The 22,955-nt window shown below is 53.2% G+C and overlaps 1 protein-coding gene across 1 annotated transcript in view; it reads right to left on the bottom strand.

Annotated features, from left to right (window-relative positions):
* The window catches only part of LOC140199857 (sterol 26-hydroxylase, mitochondrial-like), a 201,458-nt gene that overhangs the window by 143,155 nt on the left and 35,348 nt on the right, over window positions 1-22,955 (bottom strand). The window contains exon 3 of the mRNA XM_072262363.1: window positions 21,579-21,778. Coding sequence (XP_072118464.1) covers window positions 21,579-21,778 — 200 coding nt within the window. The remainder of the gene's footprint in view (window positions 1-21,578; window positions 21,779-22,955) is intronic.

Raw genomic sequence — 22,955 nt, 5'->3', positions numbered from 1 at the left:
ACTGGGAGAATACACAAACGCCCCACACAGTCACGGGGTGAACATACAAACTCCCAACACGGTCACGGGGAAAACACACAAACACCCCACACGGTCACGGGGAGAGCACACAAACTCCCCACACGGTTATGGGGAGAGCACACAAACTCCCCACACAGTCACGAGGAGAGGACACAAACTCCCCACACTGTCACGGGGTGAACAAACAAACTCCCCATATGGTCACGGGGAGAACACACAAACTCCACACACAGTCACTGGGAGAACACACAAACTCCCCAGACGGTCACGGGGAGAACACACAAACACCCCACACAGTCAAGGGGAGAAAAAACAAACTCCCCAGACGGTGCCGGGGTGAAGACACAAACTCCCCACACGGTCACGTCGTCAACATTCAAACTCCCCACACGGTCACTGGGAGAGCACACAAACCCCCCACACAGTCACGGGGTGAACATACAAACTCCCAACACGGTCACGGGGAGAACACACAAACACCCCACACGGTCACGGGGAGAGCACACAAACTCCCCACACGGTTATGGGGAGAGCACACAAACTCCCCACACAGTCACGAGGAGAGGACACAAACTCCCCACACAGTCATGGGGAGAACACACAAATTCCCCGCACAGTCACGGGGAGAATAAACAAACTCCCCACATGGTTACGGGGAGAACACACAAACTCCACACACAGTCACTGAGAGAACACACAAACTCCCCACACAGTCACGGGGAAAACACACAAACTCCCCACACGGTCACGGGGAGAACACACAAACACCCCACACTGTTATGGGGAGAGCACACAAACTCCCCACACAGTTACGAGGAGAGGACACAAACTCCCCACACAGTCACGGGGAGAACACACAAACTCCCCACACAGTCACGGGGAGAACAAACAAACTCCCCACATGGTCACGGGGAGAACACACAAACTCCACACACAGTCACTGGGAGAACACACAAATTCCCCACACGGTCACGGGGAGAACACACAAACTCCCCACACGGTTATGGGGAGAGCACACAAACTCCCCACACAGTCACGAGGAGAGGACACAAACTCCCCACACAGTCACAGGGAGAACACACAAACTCCCCACACGGTCACATGGTGAACAAACTCCCCACATGGTCATGGGGAGAACACACAAACTGCACACACGGTCACGGGGTGAACATACAAACTCCGCACATGGTCACGTGGTGAACACACAAACTCCTCACATGGTCACGGGGTGATCATACAAACTCCCCACACAGTCACGGGGAGAACACACAAACTCCCCACACGGTCACGGGGAGAACACAAAAACTCACCACACAGTCACGGAGAGAACACACAAACTCCCCACACAGTCACGGGGTGAACACACAGACTCCCCAAACGGTCACCTGGAGAACACAGAACCTCCCCACATGGTCACGGGGAGAACACACAAACTCCCCGCACAGTCAGTGGTTGAACATACAAACTCCCCACAGGATCACGGGGTGAACACACAAAGTCCCTACATGGTCACAGGGAGAACACACACACTCCCCACACAGTCACGGAGAGAACACACAAACTCCCCACACGGTCACGTGGTCAACACACAAACTCCTGACACGGTCACGGGGAGAATACACAAACCCCCCACACAGTCACGGGGTGAACATACAAACTCCAAACACGGTCACGGGGAGAACATACAAACTCCACACACAGTCATTGGGAGAACACACAAAATCCCCACACGGTCACGGGGAGAACACAAAAACACACCACACAGTCACGGAGAGAACACACAAACTCTCCACACAGTCACGGGGAGAACACACAGACTCCCCATAGGGTCACATGGAGAACACAGAACTTCCCCACATGGTCACGGGGAGAACACACAAACTCCCCACACAGTCAGTTGGTGAACATATAAACTCCCCACAGGGTCATGGGGTGAACACACAAAGTCCCTACATGGTCACAGGCAGAACACACACACTCCCCACACAGTCACGGGGAGAACACACAAACTCCCCACACAGTCACGGGGAGAAAACACAAACTCCCCACACAGTCACGGGGAGAACACACAAAATCCCCACACGGTCACGGGGAGAACACAAAAACGCACCACGCAGTCACGGAGAGAACACACAAACTCCCCACGCGGTCACAGGGAGAACACACAAACACCCCACACGGTCACAGGGAGAGCACACAAACTCCCCACATGGTTATGGGGAGAGCACACAAACTCCCCACACAGTCACGAGGAGAGAACAAAAACTCACCACACAGTCACTGGGAGAACACACAAACTCCCCACACAGTCACGAGGAGAACACTCAAACTCCCCACACAGTCACGGTGAGAGCACACAAAATCACCACACGGTCACGGGAAGAGCACACAAACTACCTACACGGATACGGTGAGAGCATACAAACTCCCCACATGGTCACGGGGAGAACACACAAACTCCACACACAGTCACTGGGAGAACACACAAACTGCCCACACGGTCACAGGGAGAACACACAAACACCCCACACGGTCACGGGGAGAGCACACAAACTCCCCACACGGTGACGGGGAGAGCACACAAACTTCCCACACAGTCACTGTGAGAGGACACAAACTCCCCACACAGTCACGGTGAGAACACACAAACTCCCCACACGGTCATGGGGAGAACATACAAACTCCACACACAGTCATTGGGAGAACACACAAGCTCCCCACACAGTCACGGGGAGAACACACAAACTCCTCACACAGTCACGGGGAGAACAAACAAACTCCCCACACGGTCATGGGGAGAACACACAAACTCCACACACAATCACGGGGAGAACACACAAACTCCCCACACGGTCACTGGGTGAACATACAAACTCCCCACACGGTCACAGGGAGAACACACAAACACCCCACACAGTCACAGGGAGAGCACACAAACTCCCCACATGGTTATCGGGAGAGCACACAAACTCCCCACACAGTCACGAGGAGAGAACAAACCTCACCACACAGTCACTGGGAGAACACACAAACTCCCCACACAGTCACGAGGAGAACACACAAACTCCCCACACAGTCACGAGGAGAACACACAAACTCCCCACACAGTCATGGTGAAAGCACACAAAATCACCACACGGTCACGGGAAGAGCACACAAACTACCTACACGGATACGGTGAGAGCATACAAACTCCCCACATGGTCACGGGGAGAACACACAAACTCCACACACAGTCACTGGGAGAACACACAGACTGCCCACACGGTCACAGGGAGAACACACAAACACCCCACACGGTCACGGGGAGAGCACACAAACTCCCCGCACGGTGACGGGGAGAGAACACAAACTTCCCACACAGTCACTGTGAGAGGACACAAACTCCCCACACAGTCACGGTGAGAACACACAAACTCCCCACACGGTCAAGTGGTCAACACACAAACTCCCGACACGGTCACGGGGAGAATACACAAATCCCCCACACAGTCACGGGGTGAACATACAAACTCCCAACACGGTCATGGGGAGAACATACAAACTCCACACACAGTCATTGGGAGAACACTCAAACTCCCCACACTGTCACGGGGAGAGCACACAAACTCCCCACACGGTTATGGGGAGAGCACACAAACTCCCCAGTCACAAGGAGAGAACAAAAACTCACCACACAGTCACGGGGAGAACACACAAACTCCCCACACGGTCCCGGGGAGAACACACAAACTCTCCACACGGTCACGTGGTCAACACACAAACTCCCGACACGGTCACTGGGAGAATACACAAACGCCCCACACAGTCACGGGGTGAACATACAAACTCCCAACACGGTCACGGGGAAAACACACAAACACCCCACACGGTCACGGGGAGAGCACACAAACTCCCCACACGGTTATGGGGAGAGCACACAAACTCCCCACACAGTCACGAGGAGAGGACACAAACTCCCCACACAGTCATGGGGAGAACAAACAAATTCCCCACACAGTCACGGGGAGAATAAACAAACTCCCCACATGGTCACGGGGAGAACACACAAACTCCACACACAGTCACTGAGAGAACACACAAATTCCCCACACGGTCACGGGGAGAACACACAAACACCCCACACGGTCAAGGGGAGAGTACACAAACTCCCCACACGGTTATGGGGAGAGCACACAAACTCCCCACACAGTCACGAGGAGAGGACACAAACTCACGATACAGTCATGGGGAGAACACACAAACTCCCCACACAGTCACGGGGAGAACAAACAAACTCCCCACATGCTCATGGGGAGAACACACAAACTCCACACACAGTCACGTGGAAAGGATACAAACTCCCCACACAGTCACGGGGTGAACATACAAACTCAGAACACGGTCACGGGGAGAACACACAAACTCCACACACAGTCACTGGGAGAACACACAAACTCCCCACACGGTCACGGGGAGAACACACAAACACCCCACACAGTCACGAGGAGAGGACACAAACTCCCCACACAGTCACGGGGAGAACACACAAACTCCCCACACAGTGACGGGGAGAACAAACAAACTCCCCACATGGTCACGGGGAGAACACACAAACTCCACACACCGTCACTGGCAGAACACAGAAACTCCCCACACAGTCACGGGGAGAACACACAAACACCACACACGGTTATGGGGAGAGCACACAAACTCCCCACACAGTTACAAGGAGAGGACACAAACTCCCCACACAGTCACGTGGAAAGGATACAAACTCCCCACACAGTCACGGGGAGAACACACAAACTCCCCACACAGTCACAGGGTGAACACACAAACTCCCCACCAGGTCACGGGGAGAACACACAAACTCCCCACACGGTCACAGGAAGAGCACACAAACTCTCCACACAGTCACGTGGAGAACAAAGAAATTCCCCACATGATCTCGGGCAGAACGCAAAACTCCCGACACGGTTATGCGGAGAGCACACAAACTCCCCACACAGTCACTGGGTGAACATACAAACTCCTCACACGGTCATGGGGAGAACACACAAATACCCCACACTGTCACGGGGAGAGCACACAAACTCCCCACACGGTTACTGGGTGAACATACAAACTCCTCACACGGTCATGGGGAGAACACACAAATACCCCACACTGTCACGGGGAGAGCACACAAACTCCCCACACAGTCACGAGGAGAGAACAAAAACTCACCACACAGTCACGGGGAGAACACACAAACTCCCCACACGCTCCCGGGGAGAACACACAAACTCTCCACACGGTCACGTGGTCAACACACAAACTCCCGACACGGTCACTGGGAGAATACACAAACGCCCCACACAGTCACGGGGTGAACATACAAACTCCCAACACGGTCACGGGGAAAACACACAAACACCCCACACGGTCACGGGGAGAGCACACAAACTCCCCACACGGTTATGGGGAGAGCACACAAACTCCCCACACAGTCACGAGGAGAGGACACAAACTCCCCACACTGTCACGGGGTGAACAAACAAACTCCCCATATGGTCACGGGGAGAACACACAAACTCCACACACAGTCACTGGGAGAACACACAAACTCCCCAGACGGTCACGGAGAGAACACACAAACACCCCACACAGTCAAGGGGAGAAAAAACAAACTCCCCAGACGGTGCCGGGGTGAAGACACAAACTCCCCACACGGTCACGTCGTCAACATTCAAACTCCCCACACGGTCACTGGGAGAGCACACAAACCCCCCACACAGTCACGGGGTGAACATACAAACTCCCAACACGGTCACGGGGAGAACACACAAACACCCCACACGGTCACGGGGAGAGCACACAAACTCCCCACACGGTTATGGGGAGAGCACACAAACTCCCCACACAGTCACGAGGAGAGGACACAAACTCCCCACACAGTCATGGGGAGAACACACAAATTCCCCGCACAGTCACGGGGAGAATAAACAAACTCCCCACATGGTTACGGGGAGAACACACAAACTCCACACACAGTCACTGAGAGAACACACAAATTCCCCACACGGTCACGGGGAGAACACACAAACACCCCACACGGTCAAGGGGAGAGCACACAAACTCCCCACACGGTCACGGGGAGAACACACAAACTCCCCACACGGTTATGGGGAGAGCACACAAACTCCCCACACAGTCACGAGGAGAGGACACAAACTCCCCACACAGTCACAGGGAGAACACACAAACTCCCGACACGGTCACATGGTGAACAAACAAACTCCACACATGGTCATGGGGAGAACACACAAACTGCACACACGGTCACATGGTGAACACACAAACTCCTCACATGGTCATGGGGAGAACACACAAACTGCACACACGGTCACATGGTGAACACACAAACTCCTCACATGGTCACGGGGTGATCATACAAACTCCCCACACAGTCACGGGGAGAACACACAAACTCCCCACACGGTCACGGGGAGAACACAAAAACTCACCACACAGTCACGGAGAGAACACACAAAATCCCCACACAGTCACGGGGTGAACACACAGACTCCCCAAACGGTCACGTGGAGAACACAGAACCTCCCCACATGGTCACGGGGAGAACACACAAACTCCCCGCACAGTCAGTGGTTGAACATACAAACTCCCCACAGGATCACGGGGTGAACACACAAAGTCCCTACATGGTCACAGGGAGAACACACACACTCCCCACACAGTCACGGAGAGAACACACAAACTCCCCACACGGTCACGTGGTCAACACACAAACTCCTGACACGGTCACGGGGAGAATACACAAACCCCCCACACAGTCACGGGGTGAACATACAAACTCCAAACACAGTCACGGGGAGAACATACAAACTCCACACACAGTCATTGGGAGAACACACAAAATCCCCACACGGTCACGGGGAGAACACAAAAACACACCACACAGTCACGGAGAGAACACACAAACTCTCCACACAGTCACGGGGAGAACACACAGACTCCCCATAGGGTCACATGGAGAACACAGAACTTCCCCACATGGTCACGGGGAGAACACACAAACTCCCCACACAGTCAGTTGGTGAACATATAAACTCCCCACAGGGTCATGGGGTGAACACACAAAGTCCCTACATGGTCACAGGCAGAACACACACACTCCCCACACAGTCATGGGGAGAACACACAAACTCCCCACACAGTCATGGGGAGAAAACACAAACTCCCCACACAGTCACGGGGAGAACTCACAAAATCCCCACACGGTCAAGGGGAGAACACAAAAACGCACCACGCAGTCACGGAGAGAACACACAAACTCCCCACACGGTCACAGGGAGAACACACAAACACCCCACACGGTCACAGGGAGAGCACACAAACTCCCCACATGGTTATGGGGAGAGCACACAAACTCCCCACACAGTCACGAGGAGAGAACAAACGTCACCACACAGTCACTGGGAGAACACACAAACTCCCCACACAGTCACGAGGAGAACACACAAACTCCCCACACAGTCACGAGGAGAACACACAAACTCCCCACACAGTCACGGTGAGAGCACACAAAATCACCACACGGTCACGGGAAGAGCACACAAACTACCTACACGGATACGGTGAGAGCATACAAACTCCCAACATGGTCACGGGGAGAACACACAAACTCCACACACAGTCACTGGGAGAACACACAAACTGCCCACACGGTCACAGGGAGAACACACAAACACCCCACACGGTCACGGGGAGAGCACACAAACTCCCCACACGGTGACGGGGAGAGCACACAAACTTCCCACACAGTCACTGTGAGAGGACACAAACTCCCCACACAGTCACGGTGAGAACACACAAACTCCCCACACGGTCACGTGGTCAACACACAAACTCCCGACACGGTCACGGGGAGAATACACAAATCCCCCACACAGTCACGGGGTGAACATACAAACTCCCAACACGGTCATGGGGAGAACATACAAACTCCACACACAGTCAATGGGAGAACACTCAAACTCCCCACACTGTCACGGGGAGAGCACACAAACTCCCCACACGGTTATGGGGAGAGCACACAAACTCCCCACACAGTCACGAGGAGAGAACAAAAACTCACCACACAGTCACGGGGAGAACACACAAACTCCCCACACGGTCCCGGGGAGAACACACAAACTCTCCACACGGTCACGTGGTCAACACACAAACTCCCGACACGGTCACTGGGAGAATACACAAACGCCCCACACAGTCACGGGGTGAACATACAAACTCCCAACACGGTCACGGGGAAAACACACAAACACCCCACACGGTCACGGGGAGAGCACACAAACTCCCCACACGGTTATGGGGAGAGCACACAAACTCCCCACACAGTCACGAGGAGAGGACACAAACTCCCCACACTGTCACGGGGAGAACACACAAACTCCCCACACAGTCACGGGGTGAACAAACAAACTCCCCATATGGTCACGGGGAGAACACACAAACTCCACACACAGTCACTGGGAGAACACACAAACTCCCCACACGGTCACGGGGAGAACACACAAACACCCCACACAGTCAAGGGGAGAAAAAACAAACTACCCAGATGGTGCCGGGGTGAAGACACAAACTCCCCAGACGGTCACGTCGTCAACATTCAAATTCCCCACACGGTCACTGGGAGAGCACACAAACCCCCCACACAGTCACGGGGTGAACATACAAACTCCCAACACGGTCACGGGGAGAACACACAAACACCCCACACGGTCACGGGGAGAGCACACAAACTCCCCACACGGTTATGGGGAGAGCACACAAACTCCCCACACAGTCACGAGGAGAGGACACAAACTCCCGATACAGTCATGGGGAGAACACACAAACTCCCCACACAGTCACGGGGAGAACAAACAAACTCCCCACATGCTCATGGGGAGAACACACAAACTCCACACACAGTCACGTGGAAAGGATACAAACTCCCCACACAGTCACGGGGTGAACATACAAACTCCGAACACAGTCACGGGGAGAACACACAAACTCCACACACAGTCACTGGGAGAACACACAAACTCCCCACACGGTCACGGGGAGAACACACAAACACCCCACACAGTCACGAGGAGAGGACACAAACTCCCCACACAGTCACGGGGAGAACACACAAACTCCCCACACAGTCACGGGGGGAACAAACAAACTCCCCACATGGTCACGGGGAGAACACACAAACTCCACACACCGTCACTGGCAGAACACACAAACTCCCCACACAGTCACGGGGAGAACACACAAACACGCCACACGGTTATGGGGAGAGCACACAAACTCCCCACACAGTTACGAGGAGAGGACACAAACTCCCCACACAGTCACGTGGAAAGGATACAAACTCCCCACACAGTCACGGGGAGAACACACAAACTCCCCACACAGTCACAGGGTGAACCCACAAACTCCCCACCAGGTCACGGGGAGAACACACAAACTCCCCACACGGTCACGGGAAGAGCACACAAACTCTCCACACAGTCACGTGGAGAACAAAGAAGTTCCCCACATGATGTCGGGCAGAACGCAAAACTCCCGACACGGTTATGCGGAGAGCACACAAACTCCCCACACAGTCACTGGGTGAACATACAAACTCCTCACACGGTCATGGGGAGAACACACAAATACCCCACACTGTCACGGGGAGAGCACACAAACTCCACACACGGTTACTGGGTGAACATACAAACTCCTCACACGGTCATGGGGAGAACACACAAATACCCCACACTGTCACGGGGAGAGCACACAAACTCCCCACACGGTTATGGGGAGAGCACACAAACTCCCCACACAGTCACGAGGAGAGAACAAAAACTCACCACACAGTCACGGGGAGAACACACAAACTCCCCACACGGTCCCGGGGAGAACACACAAACTCCCCACACAGTCACGGGGAGAACACACAAACTCCCCACACAGTCACGGGGTGAACATACAAACTCCCAACACGGTCACGGGGAAAACACACAAACACCCCACACGGTCACGGGGAGAGCACACAAACTCCCCACACAGTCACGAGGAGAGGACACAAACTCCCCACACTGTCACGGGGAGAACAAACAAACTCCCCACACAGTCACGGGGTGAACAAACAAACTCCCCATATGGTCACGGGGAGAACACACAAACTCCACACACAGTCACTGGGAGAACACACAAACTCCCCACACGGTCACTGGGAGAGCACACAAACCCCCCACACAGTCACGGGGTGAACATACAAACTCCCAACACGGTCACGGGGAGAACACACAAACTCCACACACAGTCACTGAGAGAACACACAAATTCCCCACACGGTCAAGGGGAGAGTACACAAACTCCCCACACAGTCACGGGGAGAAAAAACAAACTCCCCACATGCTCATGGGGAGAACACACAAACTCCACACACAGTCACGTGGAAAGGATACAAACTCCCCACACAGTCACGGGGTGAACATACAAACTCCGAACACGGTCACGGGGAGAACACACAAACTCCACACACAGTCACTGGGAGAACACACAAACTCCCCACACGGTCACGGGGAGAACACACAAACTCCCCACACAGTCACGGGGAGAACACACAAACTCCGCACACAGTCGCGGGGAGAACACACAAAGTCCCCATATGGTCACATGGAGAGAACACAAACTCTCCACACGGTTATGGGGAGAGCACACAAACTCCCCACACAGTCACGGGGAGAGGACACAAACTCCCCACACAGTCACGGGGAGAACACACAAACTCCCCACACAGTCACAGAGAGAACACACAAACTCCCCACATGGTCACTGGGTGAACACACAAACTCCCCACACAGTCACAGAGAGAACACACAAACTCCCCACATGGTCACGGTGTGAACATACAAACTCCCCACACTGTCATGGAGAGAACACAAAAACTCCCCACACAGTCACGGGTTGAACATACAAACTCCCCACAGGGTCACGAGGAGAACTCACAAACTCCCCACACAGTCACGGGGTGAACACACATGTCCCCACATGTTCATAGGGCGAAAACACACACTCCCCACACAGTCACGGGGAGAACACACAAACTCCCCACACGGTTACGGGAAGAGCACACAAACTCCCCACACAGTCACAGGGAGAGTACACAAACTCCCCACACAGTCAATGGAGAAAACACAAACTCCCCACACGGTTACGTGGAGAACACACAAACTTCCCACATGGTCGCGGGGAGAACACACAAACTCCTCACACAGTCATGGGGAGAACACACAAACTCCCCACACAGTCATGGGGAGAACAGACGAACTCCCTACACATTCACGGGGAGAACACACAAACTCCCCACCAGTCAAAGGGTGAACATACAAACTCCACACACAGTCACATTGAGAACACACAAACTCCCCACACAGTCACAGAGAGAACAAACAAACTCGCCACATGGTCACTGGGAACACATACAAACTCCCCACACAGTCAAAAGGTGAACACACAAACTCCCCACACAGTGACGGAGAGAACACAAAAACTCCCCACATAGTCACGGGGTGAACATACAACTCCCCACACTGTCACGGAGAGAACACAAAAACTCCCCACACAGTCACGGGGAGAAGACACAAATTGCCCACACGGTCACGGGGTGAACATACAAACTCCCCACACAGTCACGTGGAGAACACACCAACTCCCCACACAGTCACAGGTTGAATATACAAACTCCCCACAGGGTCACGGGGAGAACTCACAAACTCCCCACAGGGTCATGGGGTGAACACACAAATTCCCCACATGGTCACAGCGAGAGAACACAAACTCCCCATACTGTTATGGGGAGAGCACACAAACTCCCCACACAGTCACGGAGAGAGCACCCAAACTCCCCACACGGTTAAAGGGAGAGCACACAAACTCACCACACAGTCAAGGGGAGAACACAAAAACTCCCCACATAGTCACATGGTGAACATACAAACTCCCCACACGGTCACGTGGAGAACACACAAACTCCCCACACGGTCACAGGGAGAGCATACAAACTCTCCACATGGTCACGTGGAGAACACACAAATTCCCCACACGGTTATGGGGAGAGCACACAAACTCCCCACACGTTAACACGGAGAGCACACAAACTCACCACACAGTCACGGGGAAAACACACAAACTCCCCACACAGTCACGGGGAGAACACACAAAATCCCCACACAGTCACAGGGGAACACACGAACTCCCCACACAGTCACGGAGAGAACACACAAACTCCCCACACAGTCACGGGGAGAACACACGAACTCCCCACACAGTCACAGGGAGAACACACAAACTCCCCGCACAGTCACGTGGAGAGCACACAAACTCCCCACACAGTCACAGGGAGAACACACGAACTCCCCACACAGTCACGGGGAGAACACACAAACTCCCCACACAGTGACGGAGAGAACACAAAAACTCCCCACATAGTCACGGGGTGAACATACAACTCACCACACTGTCACGGAGAGAACACAAAAACTCCCCACACAGTCACGGGGAGAAGACACAAATTGCCCACACGGTCACGGGGTGAACATACAAACTCCCCACACAGTCACGGGGTGAACACACAATCTTCCCACATGGTCACAGGGTGAACACACAAACTCCCCACACGGTCATGGGGAGAGCATACAAACTCCCCACACGGTCACGTGGAGAACACACAAACTCCCCACACGGTCGCGGGGAGAACATACAAACTCTTCACACGGTCGCGGGGAGAACTCAGAAACTCCCCACACGGTCACGGCGAGAACATACAAACTCTTCACACAGTCGCGGGGAGAGCACACAATCTCCCCACACGGTCAGGAGGAGAGCACACAAACTCCCCAGACGGTTATGGGGAGAGCACACAAACTCCCCACACAGTCACGGGGAGAACACACAAAATCCCCACACGGTCACGGGGAGAGCACACAAACTCCCCACACAGTCACAGGGAGAGCACACAAACTCCCCACACAGTCACAGGGAGAACACACGAACTCCCCACACAGTCATGGGGAGAACACACAATCTCCCCACACGGTCGCGGGGAGAACACAAAAACTCCCTACACGGTCACGGGGAGAACACATAAACTCCCCACACAGTCACGGGGAGAACACATAAACTCCCCACACGGTCACGGGGAGAACACATAAACTCCCCACACGGTCACGGGGAGATACACACAAACTCCCCACACGGTCGCGGGGAGAGCACACAAACTCCCCACACGGTCGCGGGGAGAACACAAAAACTCCGCACACGATCATGGGGAGATACACAAACTCCCCACACAGTCACGGGGAGAGCACACAAACTCCCCACAGGATCACGGGGTGAACACACAAAGTCCCTACATGGTCACAGGGAGAACACACACACTCCCCACACAGTCACGGAGAGAACACACAAACTCCCCACACGGTCACGTGGTCAACACACAAACTCCTGACACGGTCACGGGGAGAATACACAAACCCCCCACACAGTCACGGGGTGAACATACAAACTCCAAACACAGTCACGGGGAGAACATACAAACTCCACACACAGTCATTGGGAGAACACACAAAATCCCCACACGGTCACGGGGAGAACACAAAAACACACCACACAGTCACGGAGAGAACACACAAACTCTCCACACAGTCACGGGGAGAACACACAGACTCCCCATAGGGTCACATGGAGAACACAGAACTTCCCCACATGGTCACGGGGAGAACACACAAACTCCCCACACAGTCAGTTGGTGAACATATAAACTCCCCACAGGGTCATGGGGTGAACACACAAAGTCCCTACATGGTCACAGGCAGAACACACACACTCCCCACACAGTCATGGGGAGAACACACAAACTCCCCACACAGTCATGGGGAGAAAACACAAACTCCCCACACAGTCACGGGGAGAACTCACAAAATCCCCACACGGTCAAGGGGAGAACACAAAAACGCACCACGCAGTCACGGAGAGAACACACAAACTCCCCACACGGTCACAGGGAGAACACACAAACACCCCACACGGTCACAGGGAGAGCACACAAACTCCCCACATGGTTATGGGGAGAGCACACAAACTCCCCACACAGTCACGAGGAGAGAACAAACGTCACCACACAGTCACTGGGAGAACACACAAACTCCCCACACAGTCACGAGGAGAACACACAAACTCCCCACACAGTCACGAGGAGAACACACAAACTCCCCACACAGTCACGGTGAGAGCACACAAAATCACCACACGGTCACGGGAAGAGCACACAAACTACCTACACGGATACGGTGAGAGCATACAAACTCCCAACATGGTCACGGGGAGAACACACAAACTCCACACACAGTCACTGGGAGAACACACAAACTGCCCACACGGTCACAGGGAGAACACACAAACACCCCACACGGTCACGGGGAGAGCACACAAACTCCCCACACGGTGACGGGGAGAGCACACAAACTTCCCACACAGTCACTGTGAGAGGACACAAACTCCCCACACAGTCACGGTGAGAACACACAAACTCCCCACACGGTCACGTGGTCAACACACAAACTCCCGACACGGTCACGGGGAGAATACACAAATCCCCCACACAGTCACGGGGTGAACATACAAACTCCCAACACGGTCATGGGGAGAACATACAAACTCCACACACAGTCAATGGGAGAACACTCAAACTCCCCACACTGTCACGGGGAGAGCACACAAACTCCCCACACGGTTATGGGGAGAGCACACAAACTCCCCACACAGTCACGAGGAGAGAACAAAAACTCACCACACAGTCACGGGGAGAACACACAAACTCTCCACACGGTCACGTGGTCAACACACAAACTCCCGACACGGTCACTGGGAGAATACACAAACGCCCCACACAGTCACGGGGTGAACATACAAACTCCCAACACGGTCACGGGGAAAACACACAAACACCCCACACGGTCACGGGGAGAGCACACAAACTCCCCACACGGTTATGGGGAGAGCACACAAACTCCCCACACAGTCACGAGGAGAGGACACAAACTCCCCACACTGTCACGGGGAGAACACACAAACTCCCCACACAGTCACGGGGTGAACAAACAAACTCCCCATATGGTCACGGGGAGAACACACAAACTCCACACACAGTCACTGGGAGAACACACAAACTCCCCACACGGTCACGGGGAGAACACACAAACACCCCACACAGTCAAGGGGAGAAAAAACAAACTACCCAGATGGTGCCGGGGTGAAGACACAAACTCCCCAGACGGTCACGTCGTCAACATTCAAATTCCCCACACGGTCACTGGGAGAGCACACAAACCCCCCACACAGTCACGGGGTGAACATACAAACTCCCAACACGGTCACGGGGAGAACACACAAACACCCCACACGGTCACGGGGAGAGCACACAAACTCCCCACACGGTTATGGGGAGAGCACACAAACTCCCCACACAGTCACGAGGAGAGGACACAAACTCCCGATACAGTCATGGGGAGAACACACAAACTCCCCACACAGTCACGGGGAGAACAAACAAACTCCCCACATGCTCATGGGGAGAACACACAAACTCCACACACAGTCACGTGGAAAGGATACAAACTCCCCACACAGTCACGGGGTGAACATACAAACTCCGAACACAGTCACGGGGAGAACACACAAACTCCACACACAGTCACTGGGAGAACACACAAACTCCCCACACGGTCACGGGGAGAACACACAAACACCCCACACAGTCACGAGGAGAGGACACAAACTCCCCACACAGTCACGGGGAGAACACACAAACTCCCCACACAGTCACGGGGGGAACAAACAAACTCCCCACATGGTCACGGGGAGAACACACAAACTCCACACACCGTCACTGGCAGAACACACAAACTCCCCACACAGTCACGGGGAGAACACACAAACACGCCACACGGTTATGGGGAGAGCACACAAACTCCCCACACAGTTACGAGGAGAGGACACAAACTCCCCACACAGTCACGTGGAAAGGATACAAACTCCCCACACAGTCACGGGGAGAACACACAAACTCCCCACACAGTCACAGGGTGAACCCACAAACTCCCCACCAGGTCACGGGGAGAACACACAAACTCCCCACACGGTCACGGGAAGAGCACACAAACTCTCCACACAGTCACGTGGAGAACAAAGAAGTTCCCCACATGATGTCGGGCAGAACGCAAAACTCCCGACACGGTTATGCGGAGAGCACACAAACTCCCCACACAGTCACTGGGTGAACATACAAACTCCTCACACGGTCATGGGGAGAACACACAAATACCCCACACTGTCACGGGGAGAGCACACAAACTCCACACACGGTTACTGGGTGAACATACAAACTCCTCACACGGTCATGGGGAGAACACACAAATACCCCACACTGTCACGGGGAGAGCACACAAACTCCCCACACGGTTATGGGGAGAGCACACAAACTCCCCACACAGTCACGAGGAGAGAACAAAAACTCACCACACAGTCACGGGGAGAACACACAAACTCCCCACACGGTCCCGGGGAGAACACACAAACTCCCCACACAGTCACGGGGAGAACACACAAACTCCCCACACAGTCACGGGGTGAACATACAAACTCCCAACACGGTCACGGGGAAAACACACAAACACCCCACACGGTCACGGGGAGAGCACACAAACTCCCCACACAGTCACGAGGAGAGGACACAAACTCCCCACACTGTCACGGGGAGAACAAACAAACTCCCCACACAGTCACGGGGTGAACAAACAAACTCCCCATATGGTCACGGGGAGAACACACAAACTCCACACACAGTCACTGGGAGAACACACAAACTCCCCACACGGTCACTGGGAGAGCACACAAACCCCCCACACAGTCACGGGGTGAACATACAAACTCCCAACACGGTCACGGGGAGAACACACAAACTCCACACACAGTCACTGAGAGAACACACAAATTCCCCACACGGTCAAGGGGAGAGTACACAAACTCCCCACACAGTCACGGGGAGAAAAAACAAACTCCCCACATGCTCATGGGGAGAACACACAAACTCCACACACAGTCACGTGGAAAGGATACAAACTCCCCACACAGTCACGGGGTGAACATACAAACTCCGAACACGGTCACGGGGAGAACACACAAACTCCACACACAGTCACTGGGAGAACACACAAACTCCCCACACGGTCACGGGGAGAACACACAAACTCCCCACACAGTCACGGGGAGAACACACAAACTCCGCACACAGTCGCGGGGAGAACACACAAAGTCCCCATATGGTCACATGGAGAGAACACAAACTCTCCACACGGTTATGGGGAGAGCACACAAACTCCCCACACAGTCACGGGGAGAGGACACAAACTCCCCACACAGTCACGGGGAGAACACACAAACTCCCCACACAGTCACAGAGAGAACACACAAACTCCCCACATGGTCACTGGGTGAACACACAAACTCCCCACACAGTCACAGAGAGAACACACAAACTCCCCACATGGTCACGGTGTGAACATACAAACTCCCCACACTGTCATGGAGAGAACACAAAAACTCCCCACACAGTCACGGGTTGAACATACAAACTCCCCACAGGGTCACGGGGAGAACTCACAAACTCCCCACACAGTCACGGGGTGAACACACATGTCCCCACATGTTCATAGGGCGAAAACACACACTCCCCACACAGTCACGGGGAGAACACACAAACTCCCCACACGGTTACGGGAAGAGCACACAAACTCCCCACACAGTCACAGGGAGAGTACACAAACTCCCCACACAGTCAATGGAGAAAACACAAACTCCCCACACGGTTACGTGGAGAACACACAAACTTCCCACATGGTCGCGGGGAGAACACACAAACTCCTCACACAGTCATGGGGAGAACACACAAACTCCCCACACAGTCATGGGGAGAACAGACGAACTCCCTACACATTCACGGGGAGAACACACAAACTCCCCACCAGTCAAAGGGTGAACATACAAACTCCACACACAGTCACATTGAGAACACACAAACTCCCCACACAGTCACAGAGAGAACAAACAAACTCGCCACATGGTCACTGGGAACACATACAAACTCCCCACACAGTCAAAAGGTGAACACACAAACTCCCCACACAGTGACGGAGAGAACACAAAAACTCCCCACATAGTCACGGGGTGAACATACAACTCCCCACACTGTCACGGAGAGAACACAAAAACTCCCCACACAGTCACGGGGAGAAGACACAAATTGCCCACACGGTCACGGGGTGAACATACAAACTCCCCACACAGTCACGTGGAGAACACACCAACTCCCCACACAGTCACAGGTTGAATATACAAACTCCCCACAGGGTCACGGGGAGAACTCACAAACTCCCCACAGGGTCATGGGGTGAACACACAAATTCCCCACATGGTCACAGCGAGAGAACACAAACTCCCCATACTGTTATGGGGAGAGCACACAAACTCCCCACACAGTCACGGAGAGAGCACCCAAACTCCCCACACGGTTAAAGGGAGAGCACACAAACTCACCACACAGTCAAGGGGAGAACACAAAAACTCCCCACATAGTCACATGGTGAACATACAAACTCCCCACACGGTCACGTGGAGAACACACAAACTCCCCACACGGTCACAGGGAGAGCATACAAACTCTCCACATGGTCACGTGGAGAACACACAAATTCCCCACACGGTTATGGGGAGAGCACACAAACTCCCCACACGTTAACACGGAGAGCACACAAACTCACCACACAGTCACGGGGAAAACACACAAACTCCCCACACAGTCACGGCGAGAACACACAAAATCCCCACACAGTCACAGGGGAACACACGAACTCCCCACACAGTCACGGAGAGAACACACAAACTCCCCACACAGTCACGGGGAGAACACACGAACTCCCCACACAGTCACAGGGAGAACACACAAACTCCCCGCACAGTCACGTGGAGAGCACACAAACTCCCCACACAGTCACAGGGAGAACACACGAACTCCCCACACAGTCACGGGGAGAACACACAAACTCCCCACACAGTGACGGAGAGAACACAAAAACTCCCCACATAGTCACGGGGTGAACATACAACTCACCACACTGTCACGGAGAGAACACAAAAACTCCCCACACAGTCACGGGGAGAAGACACAAATTGCCCACACGGTCACGGGGTGAACATACAAACTCCCCACACAGTCACGGGGTGAACACACAATCTTCCCACATGGTCACAGGGTGAACACACAAACTCCCCACACGGTCATGGGGAGAGCATACAAACTCCCCACACGGTCACGTGGAGAACACACAAACTCCCCACACGGTCGCGGGGAGAACATACAAACTCTTCACACGGTCGCGGGGAGAACTCAGAAACTCCCCACACGGTCACGGCGAGAACATACAAACTCTTCACACAGTCGCGGGGAGAGCACACAATCTCCCCACACGGTCAGGAGGAGAGCACACAAACTCCCCAGACGGTTATGGGGAGAGCACACAAACTCCCCACACAGTCACGGGGAGAACACACAAAATCCCCACACGGTCACGGGGAGAGCACACAAACTCCCCACACAGTCACAGGGAGAGCACACAAACTCCCCACACAGTCACAGGGAGAACACACGAACTCCCCACACAGTCATGGGGAGAACACACAATCTCCCCACACGGTCGCGGGGAGAACACAAAAACTCCCTACACGGTCACGGGGAGAACACATAAACTCCCCACACAGTCACGGGGAGAACACATAAACTCCCCACACGGTCACGGGGAGAACACATAAACTCCCCACACGGTCACGGGGAGATACACACAAACTCCCCACACGGTCGCGGGGAGAGCACACAAACTCCCCACACGGTCGCGGGGAGAACACAAAAACTCCGCACACGATCATGGGGAGATACACAAACTCCCCACACAGTCACGGGGAGAGCACACAAACTCCCCACACGGTCACGGGGAGAACACAAAAACTCCGCACACGATCATGGGGAGATACACAAACTCCCCACACAGTCACGGGGAGAGCACACAAACTCCCCACACGGTCACGGGGAGAGCACACAAAATCCCCACACAGTCACAGGGAGAACACACGAATTCCCCACACAGTCACGGGGAGAACACACAAACTCCCCACACGGTCGCGGGGAGAACACACAAACTCCCCACACAGTCACGGGGAGAGCACACAAACTCCCCACACGGTCACGGGGAGAACACAAAAACTCCGCACACGATCATGGGGAGATACACAAACTCCCCACACAGTCACGGGGAGAACACAAAAACTCCGCACACGATCATGGGGAGATACACAAACTCCCCACACGGTCGCGGGGAGAACACAAAAACTCCGCACACGATCATGGGGAGATACACAAACTCCCCACACAGTCACGGGGAGAACACATAAACTCCCCACACGGTCGCGGGGAGAACACACAAACTCCGCACACGATCATGGGGAGAACAGATAAACTCCGCACACGATCATGGGGAGATACACAAACTCCGCACACGATCATGGGGAGAACAGATAAACTCCGCACACGATCATGGGGAGAACAGATAAACTCCGCACACGATCATGGGGAGATACACAAACTCCGCACACGATCACGGGGAGATACACAAACTCCCCACACGGTCACGGGGAGATACACAAACTCCGCACACGATCATGGGGAGATACACAAACTCCGCACACGATCATGGGGAGATACACAAACTCCCCACACGGTCACGGGGAGATACACAAACTCCCCACACAGTCACGGGGAGATACACAAACTCCCCACAAAGTCACGGGGAGAACACACAAACTCCCCACACGGTGCGGGGAGAACACAAAAACTCCGCACACGATCATGGGGAGATACACAAACTCCCCACACAGTCACGGGAATTGACAGGACCATAATTGGCCACATTAGTGTCAGATCGACATTTAAACACCACCGTTGCTTCTCACTAACATTCTCCTAAGCAAGCTTGTTTTGCTTGCAGGTTGATAAGACCTGCATCTCCAGACTCCAACACAACACAAGGACTGGAGGCCAGGAGGCACCTATCCTGGAGTTCGAGGCTTGTCTGTGTGTGTGAGAGGGCGGAGAGGTGGTTCGATGGGAAATGTGCCTGTTTTGCTCTTGTTGCCTTGTTTTTTTCTAGTGTCGATGTTGCTTGTCTTGCCCACAGCTGACTAATCCTATCCTTTGGAGTGTGGTTGGAAACCGGAGCAGCCACAGAAACTCACGCGGAAATCCTTTTCAGACTGTGGTGGGAACTGACCCCCGATGGCGCTGAGAAGCGATACGCCAACCACCACACCACTGTGCCACCCTGATCCCCACATCCAAGAGTCTTCCCTGCAATTAAAGATTCTATGAACTCCAATACCTTCAAATGCAAAATTGTAGAGCTGATCGGCGACGTTGTACACCATCAGTCCCCCTCCTTGGGTCTGCCTCAGCCAACGTATCTTCCTCATAAAGTCAGTCACCACCTCGTCGATGGCTGGAGAATAATTGGCCACCTCCTTGGGCTTCAGCAACTTGGGGTTCAACACGCTGCGCATCTTACTCCACTCTTCACCATACCTGAGGAGAAGGAGGGTTATTCTGCGGTTAACACCACGCTTTACAGTGCCAGTGCTCACTGATCAGGCTCCAATTCCCACAACTATCTGCAAGGAGTTTGTACACTCCATGTAACTGCATCCGTTCCTTCAGGTGCTCTAATTTCCTCCCACATACGGGTTTATGAATTATGGGCATGTTATGTTGGCACCAGAAGTGTGGCTGCCTGTGCTGGGCTGCCCCTAGTTGGTTTGTGTTGGTTGTTGATGCAAACAATACATTTCACTGTACACTTCAACGTACAAGTGATAGTTAATCTTTAATCATTACTATTGATTGATAATTGGTCTATTATTGTTATATGTAGAGATAATGCGACAAACGTTTGTTTCACATGCCATCCAGAGAAATCATTCTATACACATCATTGGATTGTTTCGCTCATTGACTCAAATGACACATTTCACTCTATTTGTTAATGTATATGTGATGAAGAAAGCTAATAATTAAAAATGTTTAAATCTTTAATCCTGGAGAAGTCCAGGATTGGTACTGGTGATGAGAGACTTATGTTACAATGGGAAGCTGTTGTGGGAGCTTGGCACAGTCCAGGCCATTGTATGATTGAGTACACCTACAAGTGCTGCCCCAAGAAAGTCATGCTCACTTCTCACATCTGATACCGGGAAGGAGGTGCAGGAGCGTTCGGTTCAGGCTCAGGAACAGTTATTACCCTTCAGCCATCAGCTTGGATAACTTCACTCACCACAACAATGAGCTGATTCCACAATCTACGCACTCACTTGAAGACTCATGTTCTCAGTATTATACATTTACGTATTCATTTAGTTTTTTTTGTATTTGTAGTTTTGTCTTCTTGTGTGTGCTTTTTTTTCTGTGTAGTTTTTCATCGATTTTATTGCATTTCTACTGTGAATGCATGCAAGAAAATTAATCTCAGGGTTGTACATGGAGACATATACAAACTTCAATAGTAAATTTACTTTGATCTTTGAACATCCTCCCACCCACCTTCATACCAGTCCCATCAAATTCTTCATGCCTACCCTTTTTTTGTCCCGTCTGAAACACCCACACCAGGGGTTAGAAACATAGGAACATAGAAAACCTACAGCACAATACAGGCCCTTGGGCCCACAGTACTGTAAAACATTGTGCTAAGGGCTACGCCACGCTA

This window comes from Mobula birostris, chromosome 6 (genome assembly GCF_030028105.1).
Source record: "Mobula birostris isolate sMobBir1 chromosome 6, sMobBir1.hap1, whole genome shotgun sequence".
NCBI lineage: Eukaryota > Metazoa > Chordata > Chondrichthyes > Myliobatiformes > Myliobatidae > Mobula > Mobula birostris.
The sequence above is the reverse complement of the archived record's forward strand: the minus strand, read 5'-3'. Positions and strand labels throughout refer to the sequence as shown.